Source organism: Numenius arquata, unplaced genomic scaffold (genome assembly GCF_964106895.1).
Source record: "Numenius arquata unplaced genomic scaffold, bNumArq3.hap1.1 HAP1_SCAFFOLD_744, whole genome shotgun sequence".
NCBI classification, from domain to species: domain Eukaryota; kingdom Metazoa; phylum Chordata; class Aves; order Charadriiformes; family Scolopacidae; genus Numenius; species Numenius arquata.
Window position 1 is genome coordinate 51810 of NW_027415243.1, and position 11527 is coordinate 63336.

At 59.8% G+C, this 11527-nt stretch overlaps 1 protein-coding gene across 1 annotated transcript; it reads right to left on the reverse strand.

The window, feature by feature from the left end:
• Nucleotides 1-1419: 1419 nt before the first annotated feature.
• Nucleotides 1420-11054, reverse strand: LOC141478532 (antigen WC1.1-like). Its single transcript, XM_074167568.1, has 15 exons — nt 10538-11054; nt 7843-8151; nt 7307-7621; nt 6404-6730; nt 6006-6317; nt 5335-5649; nt 4799-4861; nt 4400-4714; nt 3937-3972; nt 3521-3658; nt 2699-2801; nt 2425-2429; nt 2199-2282; nt 1847-1999; nt 1420-1631 (listed from the first exon to the last, which is right to left on the reverse strand). Exons 1-15 carry the CDS (start codon nt 11052-11054, stop codon nt 1420-1422), a joined length of 3204 nt encoding a protein of 1067 aa, XP_074023669.1.
• Nucleotides 11055-11527: the final 473 nt, after the last annotated feature.

Genomic DNA, 11527 nt, shown 5'->3' on the forward strand with positions numbered 1-11527 from the left:
TTCCGTGAATCCCTACCACAATCATCCAGTGACGACTCTGATCATCTCTTTGATCAACAAACTCCTGAACCCTCTGGGACTGTGAGCGACTGAGTCACTGACAACTAAGACACTGAGGGAGCCTCGGAGCACCTGGATAGGACCAGACTTTGACTCTTGTTACTTTGAAAGAACTTGAGACCATGACTGGGTGTCTGGTTTTGATAACAATAGGTATAAGACCCTTACCTCTTTGGGGCAGTCTTTTTCCCCCCCTCTTCCTAAAGTAAACGTGTGGGTCACATTGGCAAATTTGACCGGACAAGACACTTTGTGTCTTGCTACTGCCTCTCTTTTGTTACCTGGAGTTGCTGCTGGGAAAGCATTAGGGACTTTAGATAAGCTTGGCTGCTGGCTTGCTAAACAGACTACTCGTAATGCTACTCGTAATGCATTGTCTGGCCTTTTATTAGATGTTGATAGTGTTCGCCATGCTACATTGCAAAATAGAGCTGCTATAGATTTTTTGCTTTTAGCGCAAGGCCATGACTGTGAAGATTTTGAAGGCGTGTGTTGTATGAATCTCTCCGACCACTCGGAATCGATCCATGCCAGCATTCAACAGCTTAAAGATGGGGTCTCTAAACTCCGACAAGACAATAGTTGGGATTGGTTAGATAAACTTTTTGAAGGATGGGGTCTATCGGGATGGTTAAGAAGTTTGGTAAAGACGATTGTATATGCTTTAGCTGTTTTTATTTTTTTGTTGCTTTTTTGCCTTGTCTGTTACAATGTTTGCAAAGGATAATAGCACGCTCGATGAAGAAGGTTCTTTTTGTACAACAGGAAGGGGGAGATGTGGGACGAGGGCTGAAGAGCAGAACCCCGAGTACTGCTCAATTAACAAGCCGGGACATGTTGGAACTTGTAGGCCATAAACCATGGGAAACTGAGGGTGGTCCTGACCATAAAGGGTTAGACAAGGACCTGAAAACAGGTACTTGACAAATGTTGCCACACTGAGATGGGCAAGTTCCTGGCGCCCTGCCTAAAAAGGCCTTAAGGACTGAGTCGTTAAGTTAAGATAACTGTGTCCTCAAGATAAGCTATGGTTGATGGTGTGATAATATATCACTGACCAATCAGATGCAGCCGCGCGAGCAGTGTGTGTTCTAAAAGACCAATCAGTTTAAAACACGCAGCCAAAGTAAGCATATATAAAGAAATGATGGTATACAATAAATGAACATTTTGCTTGCATCAAGCTGTGTCCCGTCTCTCAATCGCTGCAAGTGACTTTTAATAAGAACAAATAGGGATGCACAGCGTAAAAATGGGAATAAAACTGGAGGAAACTGGAGGTGTTTTCAGCTGCCCGTGGTAAAGGGAGAGGGTTCCCATGTGTTCACAGCTCTCCCACCTGCACAGACCTCTCCTCCCTCACAGCTGCGCAGCAGGGATGGGCTCTGCTCGCCTGGGGCTCAGGGACTGTTGTGCACCAAGCTCCGCTGTCACAGCCTTTGTGTCCTGACAAGGATGTGCCAGAGACACCTCTTCAGCATCATCATAGCCCATGCTCCCTGGGGACAGGGACAAGGCGTCTCCTTGAGCTCCAGGGGCCCCGGCACTTCTGCGTGAGCCCAGGCTGCCCCCTGCAGACAGCAAGACAGGACATTGCAGTTCGCCCCATGGGCTCTCTACATCACCTTCCTCCCTGCCCCTCACCAGTCCTGAGACATTCAGCTCTTCTTCCACCCGCCATCCCTCCAAGGAAAACTCCCAGGGCAGGTTGCCCCTTGCCGGGAGGTTTGGGTGTCAGTACAGTAGCGACTTGGGTGGCACCAGGAGCGCTATCTTTCCCTCTCACCTCTGGGTGCATCCTTGGGCCCTGCTCCTTCCTCTGGCACCCTGGGCATTTCCCACTCTCCCTGACAAGGGGCAGCATCTTCCCCGGGGTCAGAAACCTCCCCGGCATCATCATAGCCATCCACTGGGTCACCTCCGTGCAGGACAAGAACATCTGAAAGCAGAGGGGAGCTGGTGACAGTGAGAAGATACAACCTGCAGAGCAGAGGACAGGAGGATGCGCAGGGACACAGGGCTGAGACACTGGGGCTGGCAGCATGACAGGAGACCCCCATGCTCTCCCCATCTCCAACAGGGACACCTCCGTCCATCACATGTCTGCAGGGAGAACAACCCCTTTCTGCCTCCATTACCGGGTGCCGATCCCAGAGCATCCTCCTCCTCGCTGACTCCAGGGTGGGGCTGTGGCTGGGTCAGGGACTCCTCTGAATAGGAGCCTGGAGAGATGCACAGCAGGAGTTATGGGGTCGGCCCCACTGACCTGGCTCATGGTCAGCATTGCTGGGGAAGGGGCACCAACAGACCGGGGGCTGCATAGGGAGGAGGGCTGGGAATTCACCCGGCTCCCCTGGGATAAACCCTCTCTCAGAGGTGCTCCCCAAGCTGCCCTAGGACAGCCCCTTCCCTCACTCCTGGGGTGTGACATGGGGTGCAGGGGCAGGAAGAGAGCGACATTCCAGCTGGGATCGGCAAAGCTGGTTGGGAGAAAGCTCCAGACCCAGGACCTGGATGCTCTTCCCCCAGACCACATGGCCCCAGCACCACAGGGACCACGGGCTGGGGGGGGGGTTGGGGAATCAGCCCTGGGTTGGGGTCATGGAAAGGGTCCTGCAGATGTGCCTCCAGGGAGGACCCAGACCCACCTGAGTGACCAAAACTCCTCCGCTTCTCCCATGCTGGGCTGTAACCGGTCTCCTCATACACAGCCTCAAGGAAGAGATCCTGAGCTCCGGAGCCTGGGGACAGAGGCAGGGCTGGCACAGGGACAGGCAGAGGGGCAATGGGACCGTACTGAGCTCCCCCAAACTGACTCCTTGGGCCAGCCCAGGACCAGTCTGACAGCACAGCCCCACTGCACTGTCCAGGCATGGCTGCCACATCCCCAGGGAGGGCAACATTGCTGCGGAGGTGCTCCGTGGCAGTGTCACGCTTCCATCACGCCTCTGGAGGCAGCGCTCATTCCCCTCTGGCCCCTGGGTCATGCCTTTAAACCTGGAGCCGCTCCCATGCTTACTCTCCACCTGGAGATGCCCCCTCTCTGTCTCATAGGTCTATAGCAGGGTCCCTGCCCTGCCAGGGGGTGGGCAGGTCTGGGCAGAGGGACAGCCTGGGGGCCCGACACCATGGAGATGGACCCTGCTGCCCCGCACTCCTCCTGTCATCTCCCTTGCCCCAGAGCCCCCTCCAGCACTACCCAGAGCACTGCCAGCCTTGCTCATCCCCACTCTGCTATTTCTCTCCTTGCCCCATCGCTAGCTCCCCTCGCCTCTGGGTTCTCTCCACCCCTTGCTGCTGGTGCCCCATGGCCAGCCAGCCGATGGGGTGGCCCATGGGACGGGTGGCAGCACACAGTCTCATCCTCCCGGCTCTGCTTGTGCCCCTTCCTGACACCCCGCAGCACCCCACAGCCCTCCCAAGAGGCACCTTCCCCTGGAACCTGTGTGGAAAGACCCACCTCTGCGCCCAGCCCTGGTGCTTAGAACTTGGCCAGCCAGGAGGGCCAGGAGCAGGCAGAGGAGGGCCCCCAGGACGATGCAGATGATGATGGGCACTGAGACTCTCCCAGTGCTGGTCAGACGGCCCTGGGTGGAATCTGTATGGGCAAGAACACGGAAGGGGCAGCACCAGGCCTGGGAGAGGTGGAGGCAGCACAGGTCCCGACCCCCCTCACACAAGGCAGCAGGGGGAGGAGGGTCCCAGAGGTGAGTGATGCAGAAGCTTCCACCCTGCTGAGTAAATTCCAACCCTCCTTAACCCCCCCCACCACCCAGTGCCTCCTCCGGGAAGTTTCACACCCCAGCAAGGAGCCCCTTTCATCCAGCTGTGGGTCTGGCCCCAGGGATACCCAGCCCTCGCGGGAGGACAAGTTACCTGCTTGGGGTGGGGATGCTGCTGCCCTCGGTAGAGCTGCTGTGGAGGAAAAGGAGAGCTGGGCTGAGAGGGTGCATGTCCGTGTACCAGGGAGCTTCCTCCCCAACACACTCTGTGTGTGTCTGTAGATGACCCTGACACATCCCACCCAAATTGTCCCTTCTCTGGTGCTAGAAAGGGAGGCCAGGACAGGGCCCAGGGCCCAGGGGCTCTGCTCTGGGTGGCAGGAAGGATGGAACAGGCAGCCCAGGGGATATCCCTGGGGCTGCAGGGCCCCATGGGCAGTGGCCAGAGGACATCCAGTTCCACCAAGGCTCTTTTCCACCTGGCACCCGGCTCCTGCACTCTGCAGGAGTCTTCTTGCTCTTGGGAGGTCAGGGCCCATGCTAGGACCAAGTAGACAGAAGGCCTTCCCCAGTCCCCAGCCAATACCCGAGCAAGGGGTCCCAGCCCTGTTGCTCACCTGAGCAGTTGACAGCAGCATCTTCCTTATGGCGGCAGGCACCGCTGTCCCCAGGCCGGGCCCAGCAGTCCTGCAGAGATGGCTCTGTGCCCCGACCCTCCACCTGCTCCAGCCAGATGGGGCCCATCCCCATCCCAAACGCAGCCCCATGCAGGGCAGACAGCGCGGGGCCACAGCCCAGCTGCCTGCAGGCCACCTGGGCATCCTGCATGTCCCACGAGTCACCACACACCGTCCCCCAGGAGCCACGGTGCCAGACCTCCACTCTGCCCGAGCACCCATCCTCACCTCCCACAGCACGAATCTTCTCCCTGTCTGGAGAAGGCAGAGAGCTCCCATGGCACCGGGACAGCAGGCAGAGCCCTGCTAGATGAGAGGGGCACACGGAGGAGCAGCTACCTGTGCAGCTCGTAGAGTTCGGGCACGGGGCCAGCAGGTCTGGGGGCGTTTCTGGGCGTCCTCCTGAAGAAAGAAATGCTGGAGTGAAGCGCCTGCTTTGGGGGACCATGCAGAAGAGAGTGGGGCGAGCTCTGCTCGCATTTCCCTGTGCCCTCTTGGTCATGGCAGCAACCGAACCCCGGTCATTCAGGGGGAAACAGGCAGAACTGTGGAGAGACCCCAATTCCTCAGCCCCAAAAAGTACCCAGTTCACAGAGCAGAAAGAGCATGTCTATGGAGGGGAGGCTCCTCTGGACTCTGTCTGGTCTCTTCTGAGACCTCATCTGGAGATGCCTCTGCCTCCCCTGGGTGCTGCTGGCAACCTGGGTGGCAACTGCTGCTGGACATGTGTGGCTGTGGTCCCGTTTGTGCCACCAACAGCAGAAGGGTCAGACACAGAAAGGAATAGCCCTTCCAAGCTCTTTCTCTGCGTTTGGCCATGCCCAGCAGGGAGCAGGAGCTGGGGTGACACTGGTGCCCAGGTGGCTCAGAATTACCATTGCAGGTGATGTGGATCTCATCTTGCACATCTTCACATGACTGTGGGTTCCAGGGAGCAGATGGACACTGCCAGAAGGAGCTGGTTTTCTCCCCACACTGCACAGCATCCAGCCACGCAGGGCCAATTACCCTGCCATAGGGTAGGCCCGTTTCTAGGGATCCTCCATCCCCACAGCCCAGCTCCTTGCACGCCAGCGACACCGTCTCTGGAGTCATCGAGTTGGAACAAATGCTCCCCCACGTCCCATTGTAGAAAACCTGCAGGCGCCCGGAGCAGCCGTCACTATTCTCCAGCCTCAGGGCCAGGAACTCTGGGAGAAAAGGCACCAAGGGGGAACAGGCTGGTCTGGGGCTGTGGGAGCCAGGACACCTCTGCACCCCCCCGGCCCTCAGCCGGGCAGGGGCAGGGGCACGGCCAGCCCTTCCCCCTTGCACCCAGGGGATGAGAGAAACCCCTGAGGGACAGACAGCCCTTCCCTTCCCACCAACCCTCAGGGTCGGCTGAGCTCCCCAGGGGCCCCCAGATGGACCGAGGATGCCTGGGCATGTGTGTCCACAGAATGGGGCTCGGTCAGAGGCGGCCAGGGACAGCCTTGGCTGTGCCCAGCTCTTCCCACATCCTGGCCTCCCCAGGACCCAGGATCCCGCCACGTCTCCCAGCAGAGACCTGAGCAGATGACGCCCGCATCCTCTTTGTGCCTGCAGTCGTGCTGCCCCCAGGCCCCGGCAGGGCAGTCCCAGAGAGCAGCTTCAGCCCCGGAGCAGTTCACATCATCCAGCCAGATCTGCCCAGAGCCTTCCCCGAACCGAGCGGAGCCGGCCACCTCCACCGCCCCTCCGCAGCCCAGCTGGTGGCAAACGACGGCAGCGTCAGACAGGTCCCAGCCATCGTCACAGACGGTCCCCCAGCTGCCCTGATGGTAGATCTCCACTCTCCCGGCACAGCGCCTCCCGTTCACCAGCCGGACCCGCCGGCTCCCTGCAGCAGGGATAAACCCCAGTTGCTGTCAAGCGCCGGCTGCCCACCCATCCCAGAGCCTGGGGGGCCTTGGCAACACCACTCACCCCAGCAAATGACCCCCACATCCTCCACAATCCCTGTAGCTGAGGCGTTCTCAGGCAGGGACGTGTTGCAGAGGGCCAGGTTGGCCTCATGCCCTGCGCACCGGACCCCTCGCAGCCCCACGGGGCCCGTCCCTCGCTCAGGCTTTGAGGGGTTGTAGGCTCTCTCTGCCTCTCCGCACTGCAGCTGCCGGCACACCACACTGGCCTCCCGCATGTCCCACTGGTCATCCAGGACTCTGCCCCACGTCCCGTGCTGGAAGATCTCCACTCGTCCATCACACCGGCTCTCTCCACCCACCAGCCGCAGGGAGGCAAAGCCTGCTGAGCCTGGGGAGAGCAGAGATGCCACGGCCATTGGCAGCACCAGGGAACACGGCACCCTCCAGGGAGGAGGGTGAGGGGGAATTTTCCAACTGAATGGGACAAGACAAAGCCTTTGCTGATGAGAAGCGAGGGCAAAGCCCAAGGGCAAAGCCCGAGGCCTCTCTGCAGCTCACACCCAGCTCTGCTGCTGCAGGGGGAGCCCAGGAAGCTCCTGCCTGGGTGGTGGGATGAGGCTCTGCAGGGCTCTCTGGGGGGGTGGGATGCGGTTGTCTGCAGCCAGAGGGACGGAGCGGAGCCCTGCAGCCCTTTTCTGGGCTCGTCCCGCAGTGTGGGAACAGACAAGCCGAGGCCTGGTCACGGCGCTGGGGCCAAAGCCACTGCCCTGGGGGCAGATGCCTGCTCCGTTCAGTCCTCAGCTCTCCCCCAGCAGAGGGGTCAGTCTGAGCAGGCAAAGCCCTCCAGATGGCTCCTGGGGAAGCCAGAGTTTCTCCAGGGAGAGACCACAGGTTCCCATGATTTGTGTGGCCCTGTCACACACAAAGGGCAACTGGAGTTAATGCAGCATTTTCCAGCACTCACCTGAGCAAATGACAGCAGCGTTGCTCCCATGGGAGCACGGCGAGGCCCCTAGCGTGGTCACTGGGCACTGTCGCAGGTCGGCTTCGGTCCCATCACAGTGGAATGAATCTCTCCAGGCAGGCCCGGTCTCTCTCCCAAAATGCTCTCCTCCAGGAATGGACTTGGCAAACCCGCAATTGAGTTGACGACAGAGAACGTGGGCATCGGAGAGATCCCAGCGGGAGGCACAGAGGGTGCCCCAGGTACCCAGCACCTGGACCTCCACCCTCCCCTCACACGCCATGCTGCCGTTCACCAGCCGGAACCCTGTGTATTCTGGGGAGAGAGAAGGTGGAGAGAGGGTGGATTGGTGCTTTTGTACCCTCTGTAGCTCGTGGAAAGGCCAGGGATACAGCACGCCTTTCTTCTCCTCCTGCATTATTTTCATGCTGACGCCCATTCCATCACCCCTCTTGTCCTCACGCCCAGCCCAAAACACTCCAAGCCCCAAGCCCCAGCACAGCCCGAGTGTTCAACACCCCTCCCTGGCTCCTTACGTGTGCAGGTGACAACAGCGCTGTTGGCGCGGGTGCAGGGCTGGTCCCCGGGGGAGCCCCTGGGGCAGGAGGCAAGGACGGATTCGTTCCTCACACACTGCAGCTCTCCATCCCAGGTGGGACCAACCCCTTCTCCAAAGTGAGCTCCTCCGGTGAAAGCCAGGGCCACGCCACACTGCAGCTCCCTGCAGACCACGTCAGCAGCTTTGGGACCAAAGCCTGAGCCACAGACAGTTTTCCACTGGTGCCCATCATGGATCTCCACACGTCCTGAGCAGCGGCTCATCCCTTCCACCAGCTGGACAAATCCTGGAAAAAAGAGCACGGCTGAGACCCCTCTGGCCCTTAAATGCCCACATCTCGCATCACCTCCAAGCAAGCCATGGCCAAACTGCCCATTGCACATCCCAGAGGAGGCTGTTGGGGGAGTGTGTTGACACAAACACACCAAGGCCCCCCAGCACCCCTTTCTCTGCACTACTCCCTGGGCGCCTGGAGCACTTAGGATCAAGGGAAATGGGCTCAGGCACTGTTGGCTGCTCCAGCCTTCTCTGCCCCACTGAGCTCAGGACCAGGCATGAGGAATCCCTTGGTGCTGCCAGAAACGCACCCCATTCCCAGGGAGGTCCTGGGCTGTTGGGGTGCTGCTGGTAGATGAGACATGGCACAGGGCAAATGTGCGGTGAGGCTGTACCTGTGGTCGGTCTCTGTGCCAGCCCTTTGCTCCAGTGCCTGCCTGGGAAACAGGGTCTTCATCCATGACCAGAGTGCCATGTTGGGCACACATGTCACCGGCCAATGGCAGAGAGCAGGAGAGCAGACAGAACAAGCCTGGCCTTTCACGAGCTCCCAGTGCAAGGGCAGGCACAGAGGAGAGCCAGAAAGCGCTGGCAAATCCAAAAGCGCAAGGCAGCCAGGGGCTGGGACAGACATGAGAAGCTGGGCAGCGGGTACAGGGCCATGTCCCCATGGGCAGGCTCCCCTGGGGTGACCCTGGGAGCAGAATGAGGTACCACGTGCCACCCTGTTCCTCTGCCCAAGCACAATTGCCCAGCCCTCTCCAAGCAATACTTTTGCTTGGGCCAAGGGACTCTTGTCTGCCAGGGGAAAACCCCCAAATTCCTCAAAATTCCTCATCCAACTCGTGCTCTTCCAACAGCCTGTGGGTGGCTGCGTGAGTCACTCTTGGCACCTCTGGCATGGGGAGACCAGGCCCTTGGTGCTGCCAGACCGGTCCTGCGTGAAAGGGAGAAGGAAGGTGGGAACCAACAGACACCGTGGGGCAGGGCAGGGGGATTCATCTGAGTCACCTCAGGGGCCAGGCAGCGTATGGGCACCCCGGGGAAGGTTCCCACTGGCTGGGGGAGGCTGTTGGGGGAGTGTGTGTGACACAAGCACATCAAGGCCCCCCAGCACCCCTTTCTCTGCACCTTCACAGCACTCAAGGATATGTGTTTGTCGCTGTAGGAGACACCACTCGGACAATCTGCTGCGGCACGAGGCACCCCGTGCTGCCCAGCATGGTTACCCCAGGACTGCAATGGTCTGCCCAGTTCAGGTCTGGGAGAACTGGCCCAGGTGATATGACTGCTGCAGCCTGCTCAACCTCTGCAGAGCTTGGGACCAGGCAGGACCATCACCTTGATGCAGCCAGAATGCCCCCAGTCTCCCAGGGGTGTTCTGAGGTGTTGGGAGGTCCCTGTTCGGGGGAGATGTCACAGAGCACAGAAATGCTGCAGATTTTATCATGACTCTTGCCTGTCCAGACTCCTCCAATGCCTGCTCAGAGGGTGTGTGGCCAGCCAGGGACACAGTGCTCTGCTCAGAGTGCACAGGTCCCAAGCCAACAGTCAGGCAGAGGGGCAGGAGAGCCTCGTGCCCCCCTGGGCTCACGCTGGCTCAGAGGGGAACAGCAGGCACAGAGGAGAGTCGGTAAGTGCTGCCAAAGCCCTTGTTTCATGGGGCAGTGTCAGGAGCCGTGGACAGGCAGGAGGGGTTGGGCATCAGGTCAGCACTGCCTGTATGAGTCTGTGTCCCAGCAGGGCTGTCACAGCCTCAGGGGCATCCTAGTGGCAGCCTGTGCTTGTGCTGATGCAGGAGGAAGCATCCAGAATCAAGCAGCTGCCGAGCTCCGAGGCCTCGCAGTGCTGGATCACACAGCCGAGCCCTGGGGACAGGCAGTGAAGGTGCCACCCTGCTCCTCCGCTCAGGGCTCAGCCTTCATCCTCTCTGAAAAGTCCTTTTGATTCTGTTGAGGTACTCATGCCTGTGAGGGGGAATGATCCAGAGGGACCAGCCATCTCATGCCATTCCTCCAAGGTGTGGTGTTCCCTAGGAAGTACTCCCCTGGTTTCTCCAACGCAGGGACCTTCAGCATTTTTGGCTGGGAACTGCCAGAATGGGTGGAGACCAGTCGATACCAGTGGAGACAATGGGGGAGGGATGGAGGATTCATCTGCAGCCCAAGATGCTGACTGAAGAGGGGCTGAGGCCCTGTGGCAGGGCTAGTACACCATGGGGTAGGCTCCCCCTGGGCTTTCTGCGGGGACTGGAGACATCAGCAATGACAGACCCAGCTCGGCAGCGTGACCGGCCACATTGGGCAGTGCTCCAGTGCCGGCTTGTTGCGCCCTGAGGGGACAGATAGACCCTTTCCACCGTCCCGGTCTCAGAGGGAAATAGGCTGTCCCCTTACCTGAACATGTCACTCCAGCGTCCCAACCATGATCGCAGTTATGTTTACCCCATCCTCTGTGTGTGCAGTCAGACAGGGCAGATTCGGTGCCTTTACAGCCAACATCATCCATCCAAATGGGGCCAGATCCTCTCCCAAAGTGTGCGTACTGAGGAGCTCCAACAGCAGAGCCACAGCCCAGCTGCTTACAAACCACTGCCGCATCGTTCATGCTCCAGTAGTGACCACACACGGTCCCCCACTTGTCCCTGTGTTTCACCTCCACTCTCCCGGCACAGCTCCTGCCGCCGTCCGCCAGCCTCACCTCCACAGCACCTTTGAACACCAACATGGGATGGGTCAGGAGAGCGCCGAGCCCAGGCCCTGCAGTGCTGGGGGAACCCTCTGCCCAGGCTGAGTCAGAGGTACCGGGGTGGGAGCCCTTTCCCCTCCCGTGCAGTGTGGGGGTCCCTGCTACCCCCACGGGCTGCACAAGGCTGGGACAGTTCAGTTTCAGCCCTTCTGGGTCACTCACCATCCCACTGCACAAGGCACCTCTTGCCACCTCAATGGCCACCTGCCCCCCGCTGCCTGCTCCTCCCCAGCCCAGCACCCCCTTAACAGCCCTGTGAACCCAGGCCTGCAGGTTCCCAGGAAAACCACCTGCCCTAGCACCATCCAAACCCACCCCCAGGGCTTTTGTGTTCCCAGGGAGCACTGAGATGATCCTGAGGATCCCCCAACCCACGTCCCTTCCTCGCCCCTGGCGTCAGCCTAGTCCCTGCACTGGGCCAGCCCCCTCAGGAAGGATGCGTCTCTACTCTAGGTGCCCTGGTCCCCTTCTCTCTGAGGGGTACAAACTGCTCTCATAGGGTCAGGGTTCGCCTGGAGCAAGGGGGCAGTGAGCAGCACACAAACCCTCCAGGGTACCCCAGAGGTTGGCAGTCCCATGGGGATCTCTGGGTGCTGCCATCACCAGCTAGGCCACCACCGGCTCCAGCAGCACAGTGC